Source organism: Pongo pygmaeus, chromosome 20 (genome assembly GCF_028885625.2).
Source record: "Pongo pygmaeus isolate AG05252 chromosome 20, NHGRI_mPonPyg2-v2.0_pri, whole genome shotgun sequence".
Lineage (NCBI taxonomy): Eukaryota > Metazoa > Chordata > Mammalia > Primates > Hominidae > Pongo > Pongo pygmaeus.
In genome coordinates this window covers 61,525,695-61,551,299 of record NC_072393.2, presented here as the reverse complement: position 1 = coordinate 61,551,299, position 25,605 = coordinate 61,525,695, and the positions used below count along the sequence as shown (strand labels likewise).

The window sequence follows — 25,605 nt, the reverse complement described above, 5'->3', positions numbered from 1 at the left end:
TTACTGAGCATAATTTTTTTTGGTTTGTTTTTGTTTTTGTTTTGAGACTCACTCTGTCACCCAGGCTGGAGTGCAGTGGCATGATCTCTGCTCACTGCAACCTCTGCTACCGGGGTTCAAGCAGTTCTTGTGCCTCAGCCACCCAAGTATTTGGGATTACAGGCATGTGCCACCATGCTTGGCTAACTTTTTATTTTTATTTTTTTATTTTTTGAGGCAGAGTTTCACTATTATCACCCAGGCTGGAGTGCAGTGGTGCAATCTCGGCTCACTGCAACCTCCACCTCCCGGGTTCAAGCGATTCTCCTGCCTCAGCCTCCTGAGTAGCTGGGATTATAGGCGTCTCCTACCACACCCAGCTAACTTTTATGCTTTTAATAGAGATGGGGTTTTGCCATGTTGGCCAGGCTGGTCTCAAACTCTGGACCTCAGGTGATCCACCCACCTCGGCCTCCCAAAGTGCTGGGATTACAGGCGTGAGCCATTATGCCCAGCTAATTTTTAAATTTTTTTAGTAGAGATGGAGTTTTGCCATGTTGGACAGACTGGTCTCGAACTCCTGATCTGAAGTAATCCTCCTGGCTCCTCCTCCCAAAGTGTTGGGATTACCGGTGTGAGCCACCGCACCTGCCCTACCCATTCATTTTTATCCATTCATTGATCCAGTTGATGGATCAGTTGAGTAGTTTCCACTTTTGACTATTATGGGTAATGCCGCTAGGAACGTTTGTGGGTAGGTTTTGTATGGACATATGTTTTTATTTCTCTTGGGTCTATACCCACTAGTGGAACTGAGGGATCACATGGGAACTATACATTTAACTACCCCCCCCCGTTTTTTTTTTCCCTAATGTGGTTGTATCATCTTGCAGTAATCAGTGGGGTACTTGAAGAACTTCGGAACTTAGACTTTGGAAAGACCTGGCCATGTACCAAGACCATGGCCATAAGCCTCACTTTGCCCCATCAATCACTTCCTAGGAATAGGGTTTCTTATGAGATTAGGTCTCCAATCTGGAGAGAGACTGGGGGTTGATGTGGTGACCAATGGATGCTGTTTGAACTGGGCTTTGCCAGACCCCATTGCTTAGAAATTTCTCTCCCTTAGTAACAAGGATCCCTGAGAGAACAGGTCCTCTAGTCCAATTCTGTGAGGCCAAGTCCATGAAGGAATGAGTCTCCCGTACAGGTTGTAAGACCCTTCAGTTCCCTGTCAAAAAACACACTCTTCCCAGGATTGCTGAGAAGCTGCAGCTTGGGGGCCTTCAAGGCTGATGAAGACGGGCCATAGGCTTAAGTCTACCCTAAGACCAGACATCTAACGACAGATCTTGGGAGAACTGTGCCATCAGAGCCTGAGAACACCCATAGACACCACCAGATCAGCCAGGCGTGGTGGCTCACGCCTGTAATCCCAGCACTTTGGGAGGCCGAGGTGGGCGGATCACCTGCGGTTGGGAGTTCAAGACCAGCTTGACCAACATGGAGAAACCCTGTCTCTACTAAAAATACAAAAAATTAGCCGGGCGTGGTGGCGCGTGTCTGTCGTCCCAACTACTCAGGAGGCTGAGGCAAGAGAATCACTAGAACCCAGGAGGCGGAGGTTGTGGTGAGCCAGGATTGCACCATTGCACTCCAGCCTGGGCAACAAGAGCAAAACTGCGTCTCAAAAAACAAACCAAGAAAAAAAAAAAAAAGACACCACCAGATCTCGGTAGGCTCCGCTGGTGGGGAGTCCTTCCCCGGCCAGCAGGACCTCTGAGAAGATGAAGCCTCAATCTGGGAAGAACGGAAGCCATCCATGCCAGGGACGATTTCACAACCAGCAAAGTGTTTCCTCCGCATCGGCACTACAGACGTTTCCGGCTAGATCCTTCTTTGTTGTGGGGGGGCCGTCCTGCGCATTGTAGGATATTGAGCCGCACCTCTGGTTCCCACCCACTGGGTGCCAGCAGCACTCCCACTTCCAAGCTGTGACAACCAAAAGCGTCTCCAGACATTGCCCGGTGTCTCTTTGGGAGCAAAATCACCCTTGTTGAGAACCACTAGTCTAAGCTAAGGAAGGCAAGAATCACTTTTTTGTTTTGTTTTGTTTTGTTCTTTTTTGAGACAGGGTCTCACTCTGTTGCCCAGGCTGGAGTGCAGCGATACGATCATGGCTCACTGCAGCCTCCGGCTCACTGCAGCCTCCACCTCCCAGGCTCAAGTGATCCTCCTGCCTCAGTCCCGAGTAGCTGGGACTACAGGCATGTGCTACCATGCCCAGCTATTTTGTTGGGGTTCTTTTTGTTTTGTTTTGCTTTCTTTTTCTTTTATTGCTTTTTTTTTTTTTTTTTTTTTTAGACAGAGTCTCGCTCTATCGCCCAGTCTGGAGTGCAGTAGTGCAATCTCAGCTCACTGCAGCCTCCGCCTCCCAGGTTCAGGTGATTCTCATGCTCAGCCTCCTGAGTAGTTGGGATGACAGGTGTGCACCACCATACCCAGCTAACTTTTGTTTTTTTAGTAGAGTCTGGGTTTTGTTATGTTGCCCAGGCTGGTCTCAAACTCCTGGGCTCAAGTGATCCACCTACCTCAGCCTCCCAAAGTGTTGGGATTACAGGGGTGAGCCACCATGCCTGGCCAGGAGTCACTCTTCAGCAACCAAGTCACCTGTGAAAATGATGGATAGTTGACCTTCGAATAATTGTCCCCTACACAGTAGAAAATCTCCATATAACAGCCGGGCATGGTGGCTCATGCCTATAATCCCAGCACTTTGGGAGGCTGAGGCGGGTGGATCACGAGGTCAGGAGATCAGGACCACCCTGGCTAACACGGTGAAACCCCGACTCTACTAAAAATACAAAAAATTAGCCAGGCGTGGTGGCAGGCGCCTGTAGTCCCAGCTACTCAGGAGGCTGAGGCAGGAGAATGGTGTGAACCCGGGAGGCAGAGGTTGCAGTGAGCCGAGATCGCGCCACTGCACTCCAGCCTGGGTGACAGAGCAAGACTGTCTCAGAAAAAGAAAAAAAATCTGCACATAACTTTTGACTCCCCCAAAACTTAACTACTAATAGCCTACTCTTGATTGGAAGCCTTACCAATAACATAAACAACATACATTTCATCTGTAATATGTACTATATACTGTATTCTTTTTGTTTGTTTGTTTGTTTCTTTTTGAGACAGAGTCTTGCTCTGTCGCCCAGGCTGGAGTGCAGTGGCATGATCTGGGCTCACTTCCAGCTCCACCTCCTGGGATCACGCCATTCTCCTGCCTCAGCCTCCCGAGTAGCTGGGACTACAGGTGCCCACCACCACGCCTGCTAATTTTTTGTATTTTTAGTGGAGATGGGGTTTCACCGTGTTAACCAGGATGGTCTTGATCTCCTGACCTCGTGATCCGCCCATCTCGGACTTCCAAAGTGCTGGGATTACAGGTGTGAGCCACCACACCCGCCCGATAAGAATACTGTATTCTTATCAAGTAGCTAAAGAAAAAAATGTTATTAAGAATATCCTAAGGAAGAGAAAATGTACTCACTATTTATTAAGTAGATCATCATAAAGGTCTTCATCCTTGTAGTCTTCGAGTTGAGTAGGCAGAGGAGGAGGAGGAAGGAGAGGGGCTGGTCTTGCTGTCTCAGGGGTAGAGGAAAATCCATGGGTAAGTGCGTAAGTATAACTGGACCGACGCAATTCACACCGGTGATGTTCGAGGGTCAGCTGTATTTGGACCAGGCTCCTGGGAAAGAGGAAAGGCTGGGCAAGGTTGGAGACAGATGAGCAGATCAGACCTGTGCTCTGAGGGTTCCCTATGCCTGCTCCCCACAGGGGTCATTGCCGGAGCCATTGTGGGCATCCTCCTGTTTCTCGTCCTCGTGGGCCTGCCGATTTTCTTCCTAAAGAGGAGGTGAGACTCAGCACAGGGCTGACCGCCTGGAGGGTGGGGGCTGGAGAAGAAGGAGGAGGACCCCTGGTTGCAGCCTCACTCCCTGAGCCTCTCATCCTAATGACCTTTTCCCAGGAATAAGAAGCAGCAGAAACCAGAACTCAGGGATCTGGTCTTCAGGTGAGCAGAAGGTCTGGGGGGTGCATCGGAAAGAATCTGGTCAAATCAAGGGGCGTTTGCTGGCTGCCAGCTAGGTCAGAGGGTGGATCAATGCATTTACCCACAAAGGTCTCAGAAGGGGCCGATGCCTCTGCGACAGGGACCACAGCCCTTCCATTGCGACTCACTCCCCAAGTAGCCTGGGCCAGCGAATTCAGTTCTGGTCTCAACTCCCGGACATTCATTCATTCAGCAGATATCAGCTGAGCACCAGCATGTAACAGGCACTGTTCCAGGTGCCAAACAAACAGCAAATGAAACCAAGATTCTTGCCCGCCAGGGGCTTATATTCTAGTACAGGAGATATCAATAAACAAGATCGCTGGGTGTGGTGGCTCACACCTGTAATCCCAGCACTTTGGGAGGCCGAGGCAGACGGACCACAAGGTCAGGAGATCAAGACCATCCTGGCTAACATGGTGAAACCCTGTCTCCACTAAAAAATACAAAATATTAGCCAGGCGTGGTGGCGGGTGCCTATAGTCCCAGCTACTTGGGAAGCTGAGGCAGGAGAATGGGAGGTGAAGCTTGCAGTAAGCTGAGATCACGCCACTGCACTGCAGCCTGGGCGACAGATCGAGACTCCATCTCAAAAAAATAATAATAATAAAAAATAAAAAAAGATCATAAAAAATATGATATAAACTTTCAGACAGGGCCAGGCATGGTGGCTCACGCCTGTAATCCCAGCTACTCAGGTGGCTGGGGCAGGAGAATCACTTGAACCCGGGAGCAGAGGTTGCCGAGGTTGTAGTGAGCTGAGATTGCACCATTGCACTCCAACCTGGGCAACAACAACAACCACCACAAAATATATATATATATATATAAAATAAACTTGGAGACAAGGCAAGAGGAGGGGATAGGAAGGGTAGAGGAATATTTTGATATTCTTTTTTTTTTTTTTTTTTGAGGTGGAGTCTTGCTCTGTCACCCAGGCTGAAGTGTAGTGGCGTGATCTCTGCTCACTGCAACCTCCGCCTCCTGGGTTCAAGCAATTCTGCTGCCTCAGCCTCCTGAGTAGCTGGGACTACAGGCATGCACCACCACGTCCGGCTAATTTTTGTATTTTTTAGTAGAGACAGGGTTTCGCTATGTTGGCCAGGCTGGTCTCGAACTCCTGACTTTGTGATCCACCTGCCTTGGCTTCCCAAAGTGCTGGGATTACAGGCGTGAGCCACAGCCCCTGGCCTATTTTGATATTCTTCTAATGTGAAAATTAGAAGAAATTAGAGAGAAAATCAGATGAATTATTTTATTTTATTTTATTTATTAATTTGTCAAGACAGTGTCTCACTCTGTGGTCCAGGCTGGAGTGCAGTGGCACAATCATAGCTCACTGCAGCCTCGACCTCCTGGGCTCCAGTGACCCTCACATTTCAGCCTCCCTAGTAGCTGGGACCACAGGCACGCACCACAATGCCTGGCTAATTTTTTAATTTTTTGTAGAGATGGGGGTCGGGGGGCGGTCTTACCAGGTTGCCCAGGCTGATCTTGAACTCCTGGCCTCAAGCAGTCCTTCCACCTCGGCCTCCCAAAGTGTTAGCATCACAGGCGTGAGCCGCCGCACCCAGCGGGAATATTTTAGGCAAGATATTCAAGGAAAGCTTTGCTAACGAGATGACTAAGAGGAAGTCATCTGAGTACAGGCCTACGCAAGTGGGAGAGGAGCCGAGCACCCATCTGGGAAAGGCGCTCCGAGGACAGGGGCGGGCGAGTGGAGGGCCTGAGGCAACAGCACACGTGAGGTTCAGAGAACATCCTGCGTCTCCAACTGAGCAGAGTGAGGAAGGGGACGGTGGTGGGAAGTGAAGTGAGAGAGACGTCAGTGGGGCCAGAGAAGGCACAGGCTTGTAGATGAAAGTTAGGACTTTGGATTTATTGTGAGATGAGAGTTCTTGGAAGATTTTGAATAGACTAGTGACGCAGTCTAACATGTTTGAGAAGAAGTCTAACATGTGGAAGAGATTTGTAATAATCCAGACAAGAGGCCAGGCGTGGTGGCTCACGCCTGTAATCCCAGTGCTTTGGGAGGCCGAAGCGGGAGGATCACTTGAGGTCAGGAGTTCGAGACCAGCCTGATCAACATGGCAAAACCCTGTTTCTACTAAAAATACAACAATTAGCCGGGCATGGTGGCCGGCACCTGTAATCCCAGCTACTCAGGAGGCGGAGGCAGGAGAATCACTTGAGCTCCAGAGGCTGAGGCTGCAGTGAGATGAGATCACACCACTGCACTCCAACCTGGGCGACAGGGTGAGACTCTTTCTCGAAAAAGAAAAAGAAAGAAAGTGAAACTACAGGAATGGGCCAAACCCTCTAAGAAGTGTGTTTCCAGCAAGAAAAGTGGCTTGGGGTTGGACACTGGGGAACAGTTACCTTTCAAGACGGACAGAGGAGGAGGGGCCTGCCCAGGAAATGGACAAGCAGCAGCTGGGTAGGTGGGGGCCAAGCCAGGGCCAGGTGTTGCGGAACAGTGCAGATCCAGGAGAAAAGGCAGGCACAGACGGCGGTGCTAAATGCTGTTGAGCAGTCAGGCCGGTGGGGGCTGACACGTGGCCTTTGCAATTACAGACAGGGAGGCCACGACGATTATGGAGAAAGGTGTTCCCTGGAGTAGTGGATATAGACTCCAGGCCACGGTGATAGGATCACAGGAAGGAGAAAAACTGGTCTGCATGAGAAGTGTAAGTGTAGGGCTGTCTGAGTATGTTTATTATTTTTTATTTTATTTTATTTTATTTTTTTATTTTTTGAGACGGCGTCTCGCCCTTTCACCCAGGCTGGAGTGCAGTGGTGCGATCTCGGTTCACTACAACCTCTGCCTCACAGGTTCAAGCGATTCTCCTGCCTCAGCCTCCCGAGTAGTTGGGACTACAGGTGTGCAACACCACGCCCAGCTAATTTTTGTAGTTCTAGTAGAGACGGGGTTTCACCATGTTGGCCAGGCTGGTCTCAAACTCCTAACCTCAGGTGATCCACTCACCTGGGCCTCCCAAAGTGCTGGGATTACAGGCGTGAGCCATTGTGCCCAGCCGGTTTTACTATTCTTTAGGTGTCGTAAAGTCAACAGATCAAGAGACAGACATAAAGAAGAGTTTGTTACTCACAGTTTCCAAGAGAGAAAGTGCCTGTCCCACCCTGAGGGGCCACAGGAGGAAGCACCAGGGACACTCAGGAGGCAGAGGTGCAGGGAGGAACTTCAGGCAGGAGTTTCCAAGGGAGGGAATGGGCCAGGCAGGGAAACTAGGTTTAGGATTCTCTAGTTTGTGTAATTTCCTGAGCTCAGGATCACAGGGGCCATGCCCGGTTGTCTGGCACCTGGTCCTGGTGTGATGAGAGCAGGTGCACAGTGGCCCAGAGTGTGAGAGCCCAGTAAAGGAGGTGATGGGTTACAGACCGAATCAGCTGCTCAAAACATCAGAGCTGGCCAGCATCCTCCAGCCAGCCTCAAAATTGGGTCGACACAACGTTTTTTGTTTTTTTTTTTTTAGACAGAGTTTCACTCTTGTTGTCTAGGCTGGAGTGCAGTGGGACGATCTATGCTCACTGCAACCGCCTCCCGGGTTCAAGCGATTCTCCTGCCTCAGCCTCCCAAGTAGCTGGGATTAAAGACACATGCCACCACGCCTAGCTAATTTTTGTACTTTTAGTAGAGATGGGGTTTCACTGTGTTGGCCAGGCTGTTCTCGAACTCCTGACCTCGTGATCCACCCGCCTTGGCCTCCCAAAGTGCTGGGATTACAGGTGTGAGCCACCGTGCCCGGTGAGACAACATTTATAAAATTATATTACAGGCTGGATGCGGTGGCTTATGCCTGTAATCCCAGCACTTTGGGAGGCTGAGGCGGGCGGATTGCCTGAGATCAGGAGTTTGAGACCAGCCTGGGAAATACAGTGAAACCCTGTCTGTACTAAAATACAAAAAATTAGCCTGGCAATGCGGTGTGCACCTGTAGTCCCAGCTACTTGAGAGGCTGAGGCAGGAGAATTGTTTGAACCCGTGAGGCGGAGGTTGCAGTGAACTGAGATCGTGCCACTGCACTCCAGCATGGGCGACAGAATAAGACTCTGTCTCCAAAGAAAACAAAAATTATATTACAAGGGGAAGAGTGAGAAAGAGCTGAAGTTCCATGAAGTCGAGGAACTTTTTAAATGTTTTCATTTTAGTTTAAAAAACTGAGACAAGATCTCACTCTAGGCTGGAGTATAGTGTTGCAAACACAGCTCACTGCAGCCTTGACCTCCTGGTTCAAGTGATCCTCTCATCTCAGCCTCCAAGTAGCTGGAACCACAGTTGTGCACCACCCCACCTGGCTGATTTTTTAATACTTAAGTTTTTGTGGAGACAGGGTCCTGCTGTGTTGGCAGGCTGGTCTTGAACTCCTGGGCTCAAACAATCCTCCTGCCTCAGCCTCTCAAAGTGCTGGGATGACAGGCATGAGCCACCGCGCCCAGCCTCCCTTGTTTTTGAGGCTGAATCATATTCCATTGTATGGCTCGACCACGTTTGGTTTATCCGTCCCCCCATAGATGGAGGCTTAGGTTGCGTCCACCTCTGGGCTATTCTGAACATTATAAATATGGGCATGCAAATAGCTTTTTGAGTCTTTGCTTTCAGTTCTTTTGGGGATATACCCAGGAGCGGCATTGCTGGATCAAAAACACCTTTTCATTGATCCCAAAAGCACATATATATAGACGTATATACGTATATAGACATATATACATATATGTATATACATATATATGTGTGTGTGTGTGTGTGTGTGTATATATAGAGAGAGAGAGAGAATGAGAGAGAGAGAGAGACGGATGGAGTCTTGCTCTGTCACTGAGGCTAGAGTTCAGTGGCGCAATCTCAACTCACTCAACTTCCACCTCCTGGGTTCAAGCGATTCTCCTGCCTCAGCCTCCTGAGTAGCTGGGACTACAGGCAGACACCACCACGCCCAGCTAATTTTTGTATTTTTAGTAGAGATGGGGTTTCTCCATGTTGGTCAGGCTGGTCTCGAACTCCTGACCTCAGGTGATCCACCCGCCTTGGCCTCCCAAAGTGCTGGGATTACAGGCATGAGCCACCATGCCCAGCCCTCAAAAGTGCAAGGTTAAAAGAAGTTACGGTCTTTTCTCCCTGCTCCCCCAAAACCCGTAGCTCCCCAGGGGACATCCCGGCTGAAGACTTTGCTGACCACGTCAGGAAGAATGAGAGGGACAGCAACTGCGGTTTTGCAGATGAGTACCAGGTGGGGAGAGGACAGAGGGGCTGAGCTCAGCCTCCCTCCGGTGGCCCAGACCCCCACCCCTACCCCCTGGCCAGACCTCACGGTTTTCGGGATTAAGCAAAAGCAGCATTGCATATGTCATTGGATTGTGCAGAGATTCCCAGCCATGTTATCTTTCCACTCACTGAAATCTTAAAATAATGGTGGGTCAGTCCTAAAGTAACTCTCTCTGCCCCCACCCAGTGAGTCCTTTCTCCCCTGACACCTGCTTTCTTGCCTGCCTGAAGAAGTTCCATGGTTCACTAAATCCTCCCCAATGCCCCACAAGGCAAGTGGCACACACATATGTTCTGTTTTTGTGGGTGCCATAGAATCTCAGGGTGTAAGGGATAAACAAGGGGTGATGCCGAAGAAGGCAAGGGGAGCTCGGGGGGTACCCTCGAGGGACAGTAGAGAAAATCCAACACCAGGTACCCCCTCTGCCTGCACCCCCAGCAACTCTCCCTGGTGGGCCACAGCCAGTCTCAGATGGTAGCTTCGGCTTCAGAGAACAACGCCAAGAACCGCTACAGAAATGTGCTGCCCTGTGAGTCTCCGGCTCCCGCTGCTTTCGTCCCAGCCCTGATCTAGTCGGCACCCCACCCCAGTCCCCTTCTCCTACCCGCTTTGAGAAACAAGACCCACCCCCAACTTGGGTCCCCTTTTTTTTCTCTTCCTTCTTTTTTCTTTTCTTTTTTTTTTTTTTTTGAGACGGAGTCTCGCTCTGTCACCCAGGCTGGAGTGCAGTGGCATGATCTCAGCTCACTGCAAGCTCCGCCTCCTGGGTTCACCCATTCTCCTGCCTCAGCGTCCTGAGTAGCTGGGACTACAGGCGCCTGCCACCACTTCTGGCTAATTTTTTGTATTTTTGGTAGAAATAGGGTTTCACCGTGTTAGCCAGGATGGTCTCGATCTCCTGACCTCGTGATCCGCCTGCCTCGGCCTCCCAAAGTGCTGGGATTACAGGCGTGAGCCACTGCGCCTGGCCCCACCCCTCTTTTTTTTCCTTTGAGACAGAGTCTTGCTCTGTCATCCAGGCTGGAGTGAAGTGGCGCCACCTCCGCTCACTGCAACCTCCACCTCTTGGGTTCAAGCGAACCTCCCTCCTCAGCCTCCCTAGTAGCTGGGACTACAGGCGCCTGCCACCATGCCTGGCTAATTTTTGTATTTTTAGTGGTGACCGGGTTTCACCATGTTGGCCAGGCTGGTCTCAAATTCCTGACCTCAGGTGATCCGCCCACCTCAGCCTCCCAAAGTGCTGGGATTACAGGTGTGAGTCACTGCACCCGGCTGTGGGTCCCTTGGAGAGTCCTCCTGGCCTGCTCCCTGCAGCTGAGGTCCCTCCGCCCCTCTCAATCCCTGTGTAGCTCCCAGGGTCTGCCTGCACCTCGGCATGACTTCTGTCTGTGGGTCTTGGTCTTGTCTCTGTGCCTCTCTGGGTCTCTCTGCCTGGCTAATGCTGGCCTCTTCTCCTAGATGATTGGTCCCGGGTGCCCCTGAAGCCCATCCACGAGGAGCCAGGCTCTGACTACATCAATGCCAGCTTCATGCCCGTAAGGTCGTGGTTGGGATTGAAAGGGTGCCCAGCAGGCCTGGAGAGATAAGAGCTGGCGGGGGTCATCTTAAGGCCCCCCTGACCCGTCTGCCTTCCTCAACCAGGGTCTCTGGAGCCCCCAGGAGTTCATTGCAACCCAGGGTCCCCTGCCACAGACGGTGGGTGACTTCTGGCGCCTGGTGTGGGAACAGCAGAGCCACACCCTGGTCATGCTGACCAACTGCATGGAGGCCGGCCGGGTGAGAGATCTGAGTCCTGGGTGCTGACTGGGTGCAGGACCCTGCCCCGAACATTGATCCAATGTAGACCCCACACCCAGACCTTACGGATTCCTCCAGGGTAACCCCAGGCGTCTTCAGTGTAGACTCTCCCCACTCTCCCCCCAGCCCATCTGCTGGTTCACGTATGGGGCCTAAAGCAGACCCCACAGACCTGGGGAAGAGGAGTTGTGTTCTCTGACCCCTCCTCCTCCTCCAGGTGAAGTGTGAGCATTACTGGCCTTTGGACTCACAGCCCTGCACCCATGGGCACCTGCGGGTAACCCTGGTAGGTGAGGAAGTGATGGAGAACTGGACGGTGCGGGAACTGCAGCTCCTCCAGGTGCGTGTGTCCAGCCCCGTCCTGGCCCTCAGCCTTCCCCTGTGACATATGCCATGCATCCAGGACCCTCCACCAACTTCAACCTTCCACCCACTCCTCTGAGGAGCTGCAGTGTACCCCAGGGAACCCGCTCCTAGTGGTAGAAGCTAGGTGCTCCCTACGTTCATCTCCAGAGCCTGTGAGTGCTCCCTCCTTCCAGGTGGAGGAGCAGAAGACGCTATCCGTGCGGCAATTCCACTACCAGGCCTGGCCGGATCACGGCGTTCCCTCCTCCCCAGACACCCTGCTGGCTTTCTGGAGGATGCTCCGGCAGTGGCTGGATCAGACCATGGAGGGAGGCCCACCCATTGTGCACTGCAGGTGGGGACCAGCCCAGGACCCTCTCCCTTGAGAGAACCGCTCCCTTGGGGCTCAGACAGTTGTGTTAGACGGGACCCTGGGAACTTACAGGGGAGGTGGAAGAGGGAGAGAAGGAGGAGGTGGATGCAGAAGATAAAGGGGGGCGTGAAGCAGATTAAGAAAAGAAGGATAAGGATGAAAAGATGGGAATGAAAGGTGAAAAGGCAGGCCAGGCGCGGTGGCTCATGCCTGTAAATCCTAGCACTTTGGGAGGCCAAGGTAGGTGGATCACTTGAGTTCAGGAGTTTGAGACGAGCCTGGCCAACATACAAACCTTGTCTCTACTAAACATACAAAAATTAGCTGGGTGTGGTGGTGGGTGCCTGTAATCCCAGCTACTCAGGAGGCTGAGGCAGGAGAATCGCTTGAACCCGGGAGGCGGAGGTTACAGTGAGCTGAGGTCGCACCACTGCATCCAGCCTGAGTGACTGTGTCTCGATTTAAAAAAAAAAGGAAAAAAAGAAAGATGAAAAGGTAAAGGCAGAGAAGGTTGAATGCAGAAGAGAAGGGAGAAAGGATGAAGGTGCAGGATGGGGATGTGACCACAGATTCTGAGAAACAATGGAGACACTTCCCTGTGCTGGAGTGCAGGGCCTCCCCCATCAACTGCTTCCCTGATATTTATTTTTATTTTGTTTTATTTTATTTTATTTTATTTTATTTTATTTGAGATGGAGTCTCTCCCTCTCGCCCAGGCTGGAGTGCAATGGTGCAATCTCAGCTCCCTGCAACCTCTGCCTCCCAGGTTCAAGCAATTCTCCTGTCTCAGCCTCCCGAGTAGCCGGGATTACAGATGCTCACCACCACACCCAGCTAATTTTTGTATTTTTAGTAGAGACGGGGTTTCACCATGTTGGCCAGGCTGGTCTCGAACTCCCAACCTCAGGTGATCCAACCACCTCGGCCTCCCAAAGTGCTGGGATTACAGGTGTGAGCCCCCACGCCTGGCAATGTCCTCCCCATTTTAGAGCTGAGTGGGTATCATTACATCATTCCATTAGTATGCATATCCAGAAGCACATCTAGAACAGCCAAAGCAACAGAGACACTAAACAGACTAGTAGCTTCCAGGCCCTGGAGGGTGACAGGGAATGGGGAGAGACGGCCTAATGGCTGTGGTGTCTGCTTTAGGGGTGATGAAAGTGTTTTGCAAGTAGATAGAGGTGGGGGCTGCACAGCGCTGTGAGTGTGATAAATTGCTCACATTCAAATAGCTATTTTTTTTTTTTTTTTTGGAGACAGAGTCTCGCTGTGTCACCCAGGCTGGAGTGCAATGGCGTGATCTCCGCTCACTGCAACCTCCACCTCCCAGGTTCAAGAAATTCTCCTGCCTCCGCCTCCTGAGTAGCTGGGAATACAGGTGCCCACCACTCCACCTGGCTAATTTTGGTATTTTTAGTAGAGATGAGGTTTCTCCATGTTGGCCAGGCTGGTCTCCAATGCCTGACCTCCAGTGATCCTCCCACTTCAGCCTCCCGAAGTGCTGGGATTACAGGCGTGAGCCAATGCGCCCAGCCTAAAAGAGCTAATTTTTTATTTATTTTTTTTGGGGGGGACAGAATCTCGCTCTGTTGCCCAGGCTGGGAGTGCAGTGAATGTGATCTCGGCTCACTGCAATCTCCGCCTCCCGGGTTCAAGTGATTCCCCTGCCTCAGCCTCTTGAGTAGCTGGGACTGCAGGCACCCGCCACCACACCTGGGTAATTTTTTTTTTTTTTTTTTTTTTTTTTTGGTATTTTAGTAGAGATGGAGTTTCACCATATTGGCCAGGATGGTCTCGATCTCCTGACCTCGTGATCCACCCACTTCAGCCTCCCAAAGTGCTGGGATTACAGGCGTGAGCCACTGTGCCCAGCCTAAAATAGCTAATTTTTTCACTGGGCACAGTAGCTCATGCCTGTAATCCCAGCACTTTGGGGGGCTGAGGTGGGAGGATCACTTGAGTCCAGGAGTTTGAGACTACCTGGGCAACATGGCAAGACCCCGTCTCTATTAAAAAGTTAATAAGTTAGCCAGATGCAGTGGTGCATGCCTGTGATCCAAGCTACTCAGGAGGCTGAGACAGGAGGATCACTTGAGCCCAGGAGGTCAAGGGTGCAGTGAGCCGAGATCATGCCACTGCACTCCAGCCTGCGTGACAGAGAGAGACCCTGTCTCAAACAAAACAAAAGACTAATTTTTGTGTTTAAAGGAATTACTAAATGATTGGCTGGAGAGTTCCTCTTCCTGTGTTTGAACCCTGGCTCTGCCACTTATTAGCTGAGTGGCCTGGGGAATGGGACTTCACCTCACTCAGCCTCCATTTCCCCATTTGTACAATGGATGTGCTAGTACATCCGACTTCTTAGGTTTGGGAGGAGTGAAGAAGGCCCATCAGGCACTTAGAACAGAGCCTAAAAGATGGAAGGAACTCCAGGCATAGTTTTGTTGTTGTTGTTGTTGTTTTTGAGATAGAGTTTTGCTCTTGTCGCCCAGGCTGGAGTGCAATGGTGCGATCTCGGCTCACTGCAACCTCCACCTCCTGGGTTCAAGTGATTCTTCACCTCGGCCTCCCAAGTAGCTGGGATTACAGGCGTGTGCCACCACACCCGGCTAATTTTTGTATTTTTAGTAGAGACAGGGTTTCTCCAGGTTGGCCAGGCTGGTCTCGAACTCCTGACCTTGGGTGATCCACCGGCTTCAGCCTCTCAAAGTGCTGGGATTACAGGTGTGAGCAGGCATAGTTATTGCCATCATTCAAACACAGATCCCTCCAATCAGCCATGACCCCGGACCCTCACACTCCTGCCCCTTGGTCTGACCCTTCCCTTGTTCTGCCTAGTGCTGGCGTGGGTCGCACAGGCACCCTCATTGCCCTGGACGTCCTGCTCCGGCAGCTGCAGTCCGAGGGTCTCCTTGGGCCCTTCAGCTTTGTGAGGAAGATGAGAGAGAGTCGGCCGTTGATGGTGCAGACTGAGGTGAGGCAGCCCCTCAGTGACACAGGATGGGAGGCAGTGGGACAAGGGACCCTGGCACTCCACGCAGCCCAGACTTGGGGGGACGCCTCTCACTCCCATGCCTGCTTCCCAGGCTCAGTACGTATTCCTGCACCAGTGCATCCTGCGGTTCCTCCAACAGTCAGCCCAGGCCCCAGCCAAGAAGGAAGTCACGTATGAGAATGTGGAAAACCTCATCTACGAGAACGTGGCTGCCATCCAGACCCACAAGTTGGAGGTCTAAGTGACGAGGGGGCTGGGTCGGCAGCCCAGGCATTCTCAAGCTCTGGATGCCCACTTGAGCCCAGATTCCTGGAAGAGCAGAGGGCTGGGCTCCCAGACTCCTGGGTGCTGTGGGAAGAGGAGGCTGGGATCCCAAACTCTGGTTTCCCCAGGAGAGAGTGGTCTGGTGGGCTTCAGATGAGTCCTATGGGAGCTGGGGATCTGGATTCCTGGTTCCTTGAAGAAGGAGAGGGATGGTAGCTTGGATTCCCTAGGTCTTTCCTGGATGCAGACAGAAACAGGCTGGAGCCTGGATTCTGAGGCAGGAAGGAATTTGGGTCTGGAGTTCTGGCTACTTGAGGACCAAAGGCAGGAAGGATCCTGCCCCGATTTTACTTCAGAAACCAAATCAGTCTTCTATAATCTGGAGTCAGAGGGAGTCCCTGTGCCCAAGGTCTCCCTGAACCCCACCATCCACATATATTTTTCCTTCTATCCCATAATTTATTAAATCACTGTTCTCCCCAGAGACAGTTGTCCCATGGATTTCTGGGTCTGGAAATAATATTGGATTGGGAGTAGGGATGGGTTCCTGGTATCTAGGGATAGAGGCAAACGTCCAGGAGGGGACTAGAGGGACCCACACATTTGCACATGAAAAAATGTAGGTTTGGGTGGTTGAGTCTCTCAGAGAAGGCAGTGTCCAGACGTCTGTGTCCAGGGTCTGGCCAGTATGGAGTATGGACAAGGCTCGCTGGAGCTAGGTGCTTGGGGACTTGCCTGCTGAGCTTTTCTTTTACTCTTCTTTGTTGTTGTTGTTGTTTTGTTCTTTTTTTTTGTTTTTGAGACATGGTCTTGCTCTGTTGCCCAGACTGGAGTGCAGTGGCTCACTGCAGCCTTAACCTCCTGGGCCCTCCCACCTCAGCCTCTAGAGTAGCTGTGATCACAAGTGCGCACCACCATGCTGGCTCACTTTTGTAGAGACGGGATTTTGCTATGTTCCCCAGGCTGGTCTCCAGCTCCTGGGCTCAAGCATTCCTCCTGCTTCGGCCTCCCAAAGTGCTGAGGTTACAGGTGTGAGCCACTGCACTGGCCGCCTCCTGGGACTGGTGTTAGGGGAACTTAGAGGGCGATGTCTGGGGGCTGATAGCTGGGGACTTTGATGCTGAACCCCGCAGAGTCTGGGTCTCCATTGGGGGTCTGGGGTCTCCTAGGTCCTAGGACTGAGTATCCTGGCATGCCGTTCTTTGGGCTATACAGGGTGTATGTCGTGTGCGTTGGGGCGGGAGGAGTGGAGTGGTCTGGACGGCCAACGACTGGACCAGAAGGCAGAAAATTCTAAGGCACCAGGATAAACATCTGTGGGCGTCATCGAGGTTCCCGGGTGGAGGCGGGATGAGGGGCGGGGCAGGGCTTTCCGCCTACCCGAGACCAAATACGGGCACACACAATACACACCACACACTCGCGCACACGCACACGGGCACATACGCGCGCACGGGATCCAGCTCCGCTCCGCGGCTCCCCCCGCCCCGCAGAGCTCCGCGATCAGCACCCGGGACAGCGCCACCGCCCACGTGCAGGGGGTGGGGTCCGGGCGGGGCTGGCGCCTCGGCGTCTCCCGGGAGTGTCCCGTCCAGCCGCCGAGCAGGTAGGAGCTGCTGGGACCCCCGTCCTCAGCCCATCCGCATCCACATCCCTAGAGGAAAGGGGTGTGGGAGTGGGGGCTGGGGCACTGGAGGGACAACCAGAGGGAGGGCTGGAGCCTGAAGCGGAGAGACAGGGATTTGGGGACGCGAGACAGGTATGGAGAAGACAAAGAGCCAAGGGCAGGGAGGGGGGCGCAGGCGGAGGGGAGAGGGAGAGACCCTGGAGACAGAGGCCAGGCGATAGGCAAGAGAGACAGGCGGGTTGGGGAGGCAGACACAGGGAAGACACCTATTTGGGGTCAAGAGACAGCGTGGAGACCGAGGCGGTCACGAGAGCAGCACGGATGCGTGGAGAGACCAACAGGCCAAGAAGGATGAGGGGGCTCAGCACAGGCACCGGGCAGCCCCCGACCCGCCCTCCAGCAAAATTGGGGAGAGGGAAGAGGGAACCTGCGTCTCAGCTCCCAGGACTAGGTGCGGAGGGAGCAGTAGGCTGTGGGCGCTCGGACCACAGGCTGCCCCCTCCCCACCTCGCGGGACCTCAGGATCCCAGTCGGGCTATTGGGGGGTTCCCAGGCACCGGTGGGCCCTGGAGCGAGCCTGCCCCGCCGGGACTCCGCGTCTGTGCGTCAGCCCCGCCCGTTGTCCTGGCAACAAACCGTTGCCAGGGCAACCAGCTTTGCTCTCAGCCCGCTTGAGAGGAGCCCGGCTGTTGCTCTGGGCAACGCGGTCCGCTGGTTCCCACGCCTGCCTTCGCCCGCTTCCAGTTCAGACCCTGCGGAGGGGCGAGGACGAGGCAGAAGTCAGCGGGATGCCTGTGGGGCCGTGGAGGAAGAGGGTGTCCCTTTGGGATGGAACTAGGTCCTGGACACCCCCTCTAAAGTGCGGGGAGGCTGATACTACAACTCCCAGCATGACTCGCGGTGGCTGTCCGGTTTCTGCGCGGCTGTTCGCGCAGGCGCCTCATGGGAGTTGGAGTTCTTTGTTGTGCGTGGGGCTCAAAGGACGTCTGGGGTGGGAATGGGGGACTAGGGTGCTTGAGTGTCTCTGCAGAAAAGACTCTAGGACCCCGCCACTATGTTCCCGGAGCCCCCAACCCCGGGGCCTCCATCGCCCAACACGCCTCCCGACTCCAGTCGCATAAACCACGGCCCAGGTGAGCAAGACCCGGGGGCGGGGGGGCCCGAGCAGAGAGAAAGCCCGGCCAGGATTCCGAGGGGCGGGATTCGGACGGATGTACTCGGGCAGGCGGGCTGGAAAATCCGGCTGGGATCGCGGGTCGTCATCCTGAACCGGAATGCGAACGAAATGGGGAAAAAGGAAGGAACAGATTTGCAACAAAAATCGAAACCAGATCAAGGGGTGTTGCATGGAATGGGATCTTAGAATTGGAAGGTCCACCTAGCCTTTCTTTTACAGATAAGGAAACAGGCCCGATGAGGAGCAGGGCTTCTTGTAAAAGCATCAGGAGTTGAGCAGAAATGGGGGACGGGGTCGGGTAAGGAAAGGCAGAACTAACAAGCAAACAAATCCAGATGGTGTCAGCCTGGGTTAGGGCATCGAATCTCTCTATAGGCCACATTAGGTGGAAGAAAAACACAGGAAGAAACGCAATGAAAATGGCTGGAGGGAAAAGGAGGCCAGCATTCCAGCTTCCACGTGTAATCAGGACTGAATCAGCCAGCGCGCTGCCCAGGCCTCAATGTGTGTTGTCTCCACCCCTCTGCAGTGCCCCCCTGGGCCCTGGCCACCATCGTGCTGGTCTCAGGCCTCCTCGTCTTCAGCTGCTGTTTCTGTCTTTACCGGAAGAGCTGTCGGAGGCGGACAGGCAAGAAGAGCCAGGCCCAAGCCCAGGTCCACCTTCAGGAAGTGAAGGGGCTGGGCCAGAGTTACATAGACAAGGTGTGGCCCAGCCCAGCCCCTCCACCTGGCCCCTTCCCGCACCCTGCTCCTCTCAATGGCCCAGCTGGTCCCAGTCCCTGCTCCCTTCCCTCCTATAGGAACCCACCTTACTAGCTCATCCTCCCTGTGTGTCTAGCCCTCAACTGGACTCTGGGGACCTGGAGATGGAACAGAACTAGTTGCTATTCACAAGAACTTCCCCATATGGTGGGGGAGTCAGGCACTGACACAGACACTCACCACACAGGGTAATATGTGCCATACTACAGGGTCTCATAGGAGCGCAGAAAAGGCATCCCACTGTATAGAAACCTACAGAAACGTATAAATATTTGGCTCTGGGCCAGGTGCAGTGGCTCACGCCTGTAATCCTAGCACTTGGAAGGCTGAGGTGGACAGATTGCCTGAGGTCATGAATTCGAGACTAGCCTGGGCAACATGATGAAACCCTGTCTCTACTAAAAATACAAAAAATTAGCCAGCCATGGTGGCGTGGTATAATCCCAGCTACTCGAGAGGCTGAGGCACTGAAACCGGGAGGTGGAGGCTGCAGTGAGCTGTGATCGCGCCACTGCACTCCAGCCTGGGTGACAGAGCAAGACTCTGTCTCCAATAAATAGATAAATAAATAAATAAATGGCTCTGAAAGCTGAAAACCAGCTTTGTGCCAGAATACTTTAAAATATGCTGATTTTTTTCAGAAAATGGGACATATTTACACTAAGAAAAAGTTTAAAACAGAGGGTCAGACAGAGGAGGCTTTGTGGTGGAGGTGACTTCTGCACTGAGACCTGAGGGACAGAGTTAACTGAGACCAGAGAGAAGGACATTCTAGTCCAAGTTGGAGCATGTGTTGAGGCCCCATATCCAGATTCAGGCCCCATATCCAGATTCTGAGGCTTATGTGGGGAACAAAGAGTCGTTTTTCACAATAGCTGCACTCTGGAGTGAAGTGTCTGGAGAACTCAGCAGTATCCATGTCATGAGGGTGATGAAAGCTACAAATATGTTTTGAGCATGAGAGGGACAGGGTCAGATGGTGTTAGGATGACTCCTCTGGAACCCTGTGTAGGACAGATCTGCGGTGAGGAATCCAGAGAGGAGGCCAGTGCAGCAGCAGCCTGGAGAGGATAAAAGACATTTGCATTGGACGAGGCCGTTGGAATGGAAAGTGGTCACTGCAGGGTCTGAAAATTAAGTCTCTCAGTGCAGAGTGCAGTGGTTGCCTGGGAGCCAGACAGCCCTAGGTTTCCAACCAAGAAGGACCATTCCCTGGTTGTGTGACCTTGGAGAATTCACTGTCCCTCTCTGAGCCTCAAGTTTGTGGTCACTAACTTGGTATTTCCCCTCCTTCCTTCTCAATAAGGAACTGTTCAATTAGTATCCGTAAAGGATGCCATTTAGGGTCCTGGTGTCCAGCCCCATCCCTAACCCTTAAACCAGTGATTTTCAAAGACCATCTGCAGCAGAATCACACTGGGTCCTTGTTGAAATGCAAATTCTGGTGCTAGCACCTGACCTATTAAGTCAGAATCCCCGAAGAGGTGACCTCAGACATTTTGCCACAGGATTCAGGGGAATTCAGGTTCACATTGAATTTTAAGAATTGCTGGCCTAGGTTAAGGAGACACCTTCTGCTTTTTCATTCCACTTTAGAATGGCAAGTACACAGTAAATATGCCATTTCTCCTCCATGTTTTGCTGTGCTAAGATCACAGGTAAACATGGCAGTTTGGACTAGCACCCGAGTACACATCCATTAGCATGTGAAATAAAACCTGCATTATTCCTGTGGGCAATGGGACACCATCAGCACTTATTTTAATCTAAGCATGACAAACACATGTCTAGTCCCTGCCCATAGCAGACACCACTAATCAAACCTTCACAAACATACTGCATCTGCGTTACCATGTCTATTTCCTGCCTGTGGCAGACAGCACTAGTCAAATACTGACTCTGCTTAGCCTGTGAGCGCTCAGATATAGCCCAAGGGACCTGTGAGCCTCCCTTGGCTTCTGAGCCTGAAGGATACTGCTATCAGGGGAAGACTTCACCTACCCTTACCCCTGGCTTCCTAAGGTGCAGCCAGAAGTGGAGGAGCTGGAGCCAGCACCAACCGGGCCAGGGCAGCAGGTGGCAGATAAGCATGAGCTAGGACGACTGCAGTACTCCCTGGATTATGACTTCCAGAGTGGCCAGGTGGGTGTGGAGGAAGGGGATGCCTTAGAGGGAGGATCCCGGGGGTTCCAACCCCTTCTGAAAGGAGCCACGGAAGGGAAGCTAAGACTAGTGTTCCCCACCTCCCCCACTGTGCCTGGGCCCTGCAGCTGCTGGTGGGCATTCTGCAAGCAATGGGATTGGCAGCCTTGGATCTTGGTGGCTCCTCGGACCCCTATGTGCGGGTCTACCTGCTGCCAGACAAACGGAGGCGGTACGAGACCAAGGTGCATCGGCAGACGCTGAACCCTCACTTTGGGGAGACTTTCGCCTTCAAGGTGAGCTCCTGCCTTCAGGCTCCATGTTCCACAGCCTATGCCCAGTCCCTGGAACAGTAGGGACCGACCCCTTCCGCTTTTCCTGGAGGCGGCCACAGCTCAGGTGGCAGCTACCAGCTCTGGGGCTATTCCACTGGACCCTGGGCACTACTGACTCCTGGGCTGTAGCCTGGTCCTTGGGCGGTACCATTTGGGTTCCACTGACCCGTGATTTCTTTCCGCATGGATCCCTGGACTTCCCCATTTGGGTTCCCCTAACTGTTCGCTTGGACCCTCGCTGCCTCACTCCACGCCTTCCTTCTGGTTGTGCTGTGCCTCACCCTATCTCTGATTCCTGCTCTCTACTGCGGATTCTCTGTGCACTCCAGGTCCCCTACGTGGAGCTGGGGGGCAGGGTGCTGGTCATGGCGGTGTACGACTTCGACCGCTTCTCTCGCAATGACGCCATCGGGGAGGTGCGGGTCCCCATGAGCTCCGTGGACCTGGGGCGGCCAGTGCAGGCCTGGCGGGAGCTGCAGGCGGCTCCGCGGGAGGAGGTGAGCATGCGCGGTCACGCCCCGAGCCACGCCCCCCAGGCCCAGCCCCGCCCACAACATTCTGAGCCAATCAGATCATAGGCTTTCCAGACCCTCGGGGCGGCGTGGATTGTACCCCTGAGGGGGCATGGATGTGGAGCCTGGGCTCTGGTGATGGGCCCCTCTCCTTTCAGCAGGAGAAGCTTGGTGACATCTGCTTCTCCCTCCGCTATGTCCCCACGGCCGGGAAGCTCACCGTCATTGTCCTGGAGGCTAAAAACCTGAAGAAGATGGACGTAGGAGGACTGTCAGGTGTGTGGGAAGGAAGGGAGTGGGGTGTGTGGGGATGGCGTGGGGTGGGTTCCCGTTCTGACAGTTTCTGAGCCTCGAGGGTTTCTTCGGGGACAGGGAGGCCCAGGCTGCCGTGGAAGGCATGGATTTTGGCATAGAGCTAGGGAGACCCGAAGGGTGTAGGCAGTGTTTCTATGTTGGTCCAAGAACTCAGCAGTGGAGTGCTATAAGACTCCTTCCTCTCCCCAGATCCATACGTCAAGGTCCACCTGCTGCAGGGCGGCAAAAAGGTGAGGAAGAAGAAAACCACCATCAAGAAGAACACTCTGAACCCCTATTACAACGAAGCTTTCAGCTTCGAGGTGCCCTGTGACCAAGTCCAGGTGAGCTCAAACCTGCCCTTCTCCAAGAGTCCAGACCTTTAGTAATCACTATTGCTAGGCGGAGGGAGACTTTTTAGCATCTCCCTAGAAACGAGGTGAGGGGGTCTGAGGTTATGCTCTCAGTCTGTTTCCTCCTATGAGGACAGGAAGCCTCTACCACTCCAGGAAGAGACTCCTTAAAATTGGGTGTGGGCATCCTATCTGCTTTAAGCAGGACCAGTATGCTCCACCCCTAAGCGGAACCAGGATGTCCCACCCCTAAGCAGTACCAGATTCTCCACCCTAAGCAGGATCAGTATGCCCCGCCCCACCAAGCAGAACCAGGATGCTCCGCCCCCAAGCAGGACCAGGATGCCCCGCCCACAAGCAGGACCAGGATGGCCGACCCCCAAGCGGGACCAGGATGCCCCGCCCCCAAGGGGGGACCAGGATGCCCCGCCCCCAAGGGGGACCAGGATGGCCCGCCCCTAAGCAGGACCAGGATGCCCCGCCCCCAAGGGGGACCAGGATGGCCCGCCCCTAAGCAGGACCAGGATGCCCCGCCCCCAAGCAGGACCAGGATAGCCTGCCCCTAAACAGGACCAGAATGCCGCACCCCTAAACGGGACCGGGATGCTCCGCCCCCAAGCAGGACCAGAGTGCCCCACTCCTAAGCAGGACCAGGATGCCCCGCCCCCAAGCAGGACCAGGATGGCCCGCCCCCAAGCAGGACCAGGATGCCCCGCCCCTAAACGGGACCACGATGCCCCGCCCCCCCACCAGGATGCCCCGCCCTCTTCAGGAACATGGTTCTAAGAAAAAGAGACTTCCCCTCACTTCTTTAGGGACGGCGCCTACCCTAGCCCGACCCCTGTTAAAGTTCTGCAGCTTTGCGGCTCTTAGGAGGCTGCTCCCCTAGGAGGCGCCGAACACAGCCGCTCCGCAACCGAGTCCTGAGGGTTCATTTCCTTAGAAACCTGGCTGCGCAGGAAGAAAGGCGCCAGAGCCTCCTCCTCACCGCAGGCTCCGTCCCTCTCGTCTCCCACCCCCTTCCCCCGTCCCGAGCTCCGGGGCCCCGAGCCCTCGGGTGGCAGCGAGAGGTACCCTCAGCCGTGAAAACGGACACCGCCCTTTCCGGGGCCTCCTCCCCTCACGCTCCTCTCTCCTCTTCCTCCCGGGCCCACCCCAGAAGGTGCAGGTGGAGCTGACCGTGCTGGACTACGACAAGCTGGGCAAGAACGAGGCCATCGGGAGGGTGGCCGTGGGGGCGGCTGCCGGCGGGGCTGGCCTGCGGCACTGGGCGGACATGCTGGCCAACCCGCGGCGGCCCATTGCCCAGTGGCACTCGCTGCGGCCCCCGGACCGAGTGAGGCTGCTGCCTGCGCCCTGACTCCCACCCCAAGCCCCGGACCAAGCTTGGACTCTAGCCCCTGACCCCAGACTCCCGAGACCGGCCAAAGCCAAGCCAGCCCCACCCTTAAGCTTCCTCTAACAGTTACCCTCCCCCCACCTTCCACCCCAACCATCGGAACCATTCCTGTCTTCTCACCCCCAACGATGCCAATCACCACAACTTTCCAGCAGACTCCCCCGACCCCACGCGGACACACCCAGATGCCCCAGGGACCCCTGGGAAGGGAAGGCAGCCTGGTCTCTCCTGCCCCCGGGTCCTGCCCCCTGCTTTGACAATCAGCCATCCTCGTCTGCTCTCCTCTCTTTTCCAACACAGCCCATCCCTGCACTGCTCCTGGGGCCAAATAAATATTCAGCAGCTCCGGTGGCCTGGGCCCATGCTCCTTGATGGGGGTGGGCAAGGGCTGGGGCCCAAGAGGAAACCTCGTTTCCAGGAATGGGCGCGCACAGGGCAGTGTGAGTGCTGTTCGTCCTGAAAGCCGCTGAGAGAGACTGGCCTGACCTCGTGGACTCCCTCACACTCTCACCCGTTCATTCCTCACTCACCACTCTGAGCCTGGGTTTCCTCCTCTGGAGAATGTTGGGATAATAATAATTCCTGCCACATGTTGGCTGTGAGGAGTCCGCGAGAATTCCCTTGCTTGTCCATGAATTTATCCACTCGCTTGCTCACCCATGACTCACATCCATTTTCATACCCATTTCTGCATCCCTCCCTCCCTCTCTTTTTTTCTTCCTTCCATTCCGTATTCCCTGAGGTCTTCTGTTGAGTGCTGGGGCCCCAGAATAGATACAAACACAGACCTGACCCCCCCAGCGACTTACTGTCATCAAAACAAAGGAGAGGCACGGAGCCAGGGAATAAAATCTCCAGAGCCTGCGAGAGAGGACGGAGTTAAGCAAGGAAAGCCAATGATTTCAACTTCACCTCTTTCTTTTTTCTTTTCTTTTCTTTTCTTTTTTCCTTTTTGTTTGTTTCTTTCTTTCTCTCTCTCTCTCTCTCTCTCTTTTTTTTTTTTTTTTTTTTTTTTTTTGAGACGGAGTCTTGCTTTGTCGTCCAGGCTGGAGTGTAGTGGTGTGATCTCGGCTCACTGCAAGCTCCGTCTCCCGGGTTCACGCCATTCTCCTGCCTCAGCCTCCTGAGCAGCTGGGACTACAGGCGCCCACCACCACACCCGGATAATTTTTTTGTATTTTTAGTAGAGACGGCATTTCACCGTGTTAGCCAGGATGATCTCGATCTCCTGACCTCGTGATACGCCCGCCTCGGCCTCCCAATGTGCTGGGATTACAGGCATGAGCCACTGCGCCCAGCCCTTCGTCTTTTCCTTTCTTTTCTATTTCTTTTGTTTTCTTCTTTTTTTTTTTTTTTTTTAATTTTGAGACGGAGTTTCGGTGTTGTTACCCAGACTGGAGTGCAATGGCGCAGTCTCGGCTCACCGCAACCCCTGCCTCCCGGGTTCAAGCGATTCTCCTGTCTCAGCCTCTTCTTACTTCTTTTTTTGACAGGGTTTCTCTGTGTACCCTGGCTGGAGTGCAGTGGGGCAATCATAGCTCACTGCAGCCTCAACCTCCCGGGCTCAAGGGATCCTCCTGCCTCAGACTCCTGAGTAGCTGGGACCACAGGCACATGCAACCATGCCTGGCTAATTTTTTTTTTTTTTTTTTTTTAGAGATGGGGTCTTGCTATGTTGCCCAGGCTGGTTTCAAACTCCTGCGATCCTCCTGTCTGAGTAGCTGGGACTGTAGACATGAGCCGCCTCATCCGACCTCATTGTTCTTTCAACGAATGCTGCCTCCTACTCTGTTTCTAGCAAAGATGATAGTTCCATTGGCTTCTACCTTATCTCATCCCATACAGAATTTTGGGT

The 25,605-nt window shown here is 53.6% G+C and overlaps 2 protein-coding genes across 6 annotated transcripts in view; both read left to right on the top strand.

Moving 5' to 3' along the window:
• PTPRH (protein tyrosine phosphatase receptor type H) overlaps positions 1–15,633 on the top strand; it is a 36,334-nt gene extending 20,701 nt beyond the window's left edge. The window contains 10 exon segments of the mRNA XM_063658908.1: positions 3,814–3,892; positions 4,007–4,051; positions 9,246–9,336; positions 9,811–9,901; positions 10,831–10,907; positions 11,014–11,148; positions 11,387–11,509; positions 11,709–11,869; positions 14,729–14,864; positions 14,977–15,633. Coding sequence (XP_063514978.1) covers positions 3,814–3,892; positions 4,007–4,051; positions 9,246–9,336; positions 9,811–9,901; positions 10,831–10,907; positions 11,014–11,148; positions 11,387–11,509; positions 11,709–11,869; positions 14,729–14,864; positions 14,977–15,126 — 1,088 coding nt within the window. The 3' untranslated portion in view covers positions 15,127–15,633.
• A 910-nt stretch (positions 15,634–16,543) lies between these two features.
• On the top strand, positions 16,544–24,101 carry SYT5 (synaptotagmin 5). 5 transcript variants are annotated; one of them, XM_054463829.2, is made up of 9 exons: positions 16,557–16,755; positions 17,786–17,909; positions 18,483–18,655; positions 20,738–20,857; positions 20,986–21,153; positions 21,522–21,689; positions 21,863–21,980; positions 22,209–22,342; positions 23,511–24,101. In XM_054463829.2, the coding sequence occupies exons 2-9, from the start codon at positions 17,831–17,833 to the stop codon at positions 23,709–23,711; spliced, it is 1,161 nt and encodes a 386-aa protein (XP_054319804.1). In that variant the 5' UTR covers positions 16,557–16,755; positions 17,786–17,830; the 3' UTR covers positions 23,712–24,101. The 5 variants fall into 5 exon arrangements, with proteins under 5 accessions (XP_063514976.1, XP_054319804.1, XP_054319805.1 ...); XM_054463830.2 differs by having other exon boundaries at positions 16,559–16,755; positions 21,866–21,980; XM_054463828.2 differs by having other exon boundaries at positions 16,559–16,908.
• Positions 24,102–25,605: the final 1,504 nt, after the last annotated feature.

Coding starts and splice junctions, on each gene's coding strand:
- SYT5 (XM_063658906.1), top strand. CDS start 17,831: ATGTTCCCGGAGCCCCCAACCCCGGGGCCTCCATCGCCCAACACGCCT. Junction 17,910..18,482: donor TCGCATAAACCACGGCCCAG/GTGAGCAAGACC, acceptor ACCCCTCTGCAG/TGCCCCCCTGGGCCCTGGCC. Junction 20,858..20,985: donor ATGACTTCCAGAGTGGCCAG/GTGGGTGTGGAG, acceptor TGGGCCCTGCAG/CTGCTGGTGGGCATTCTGCA.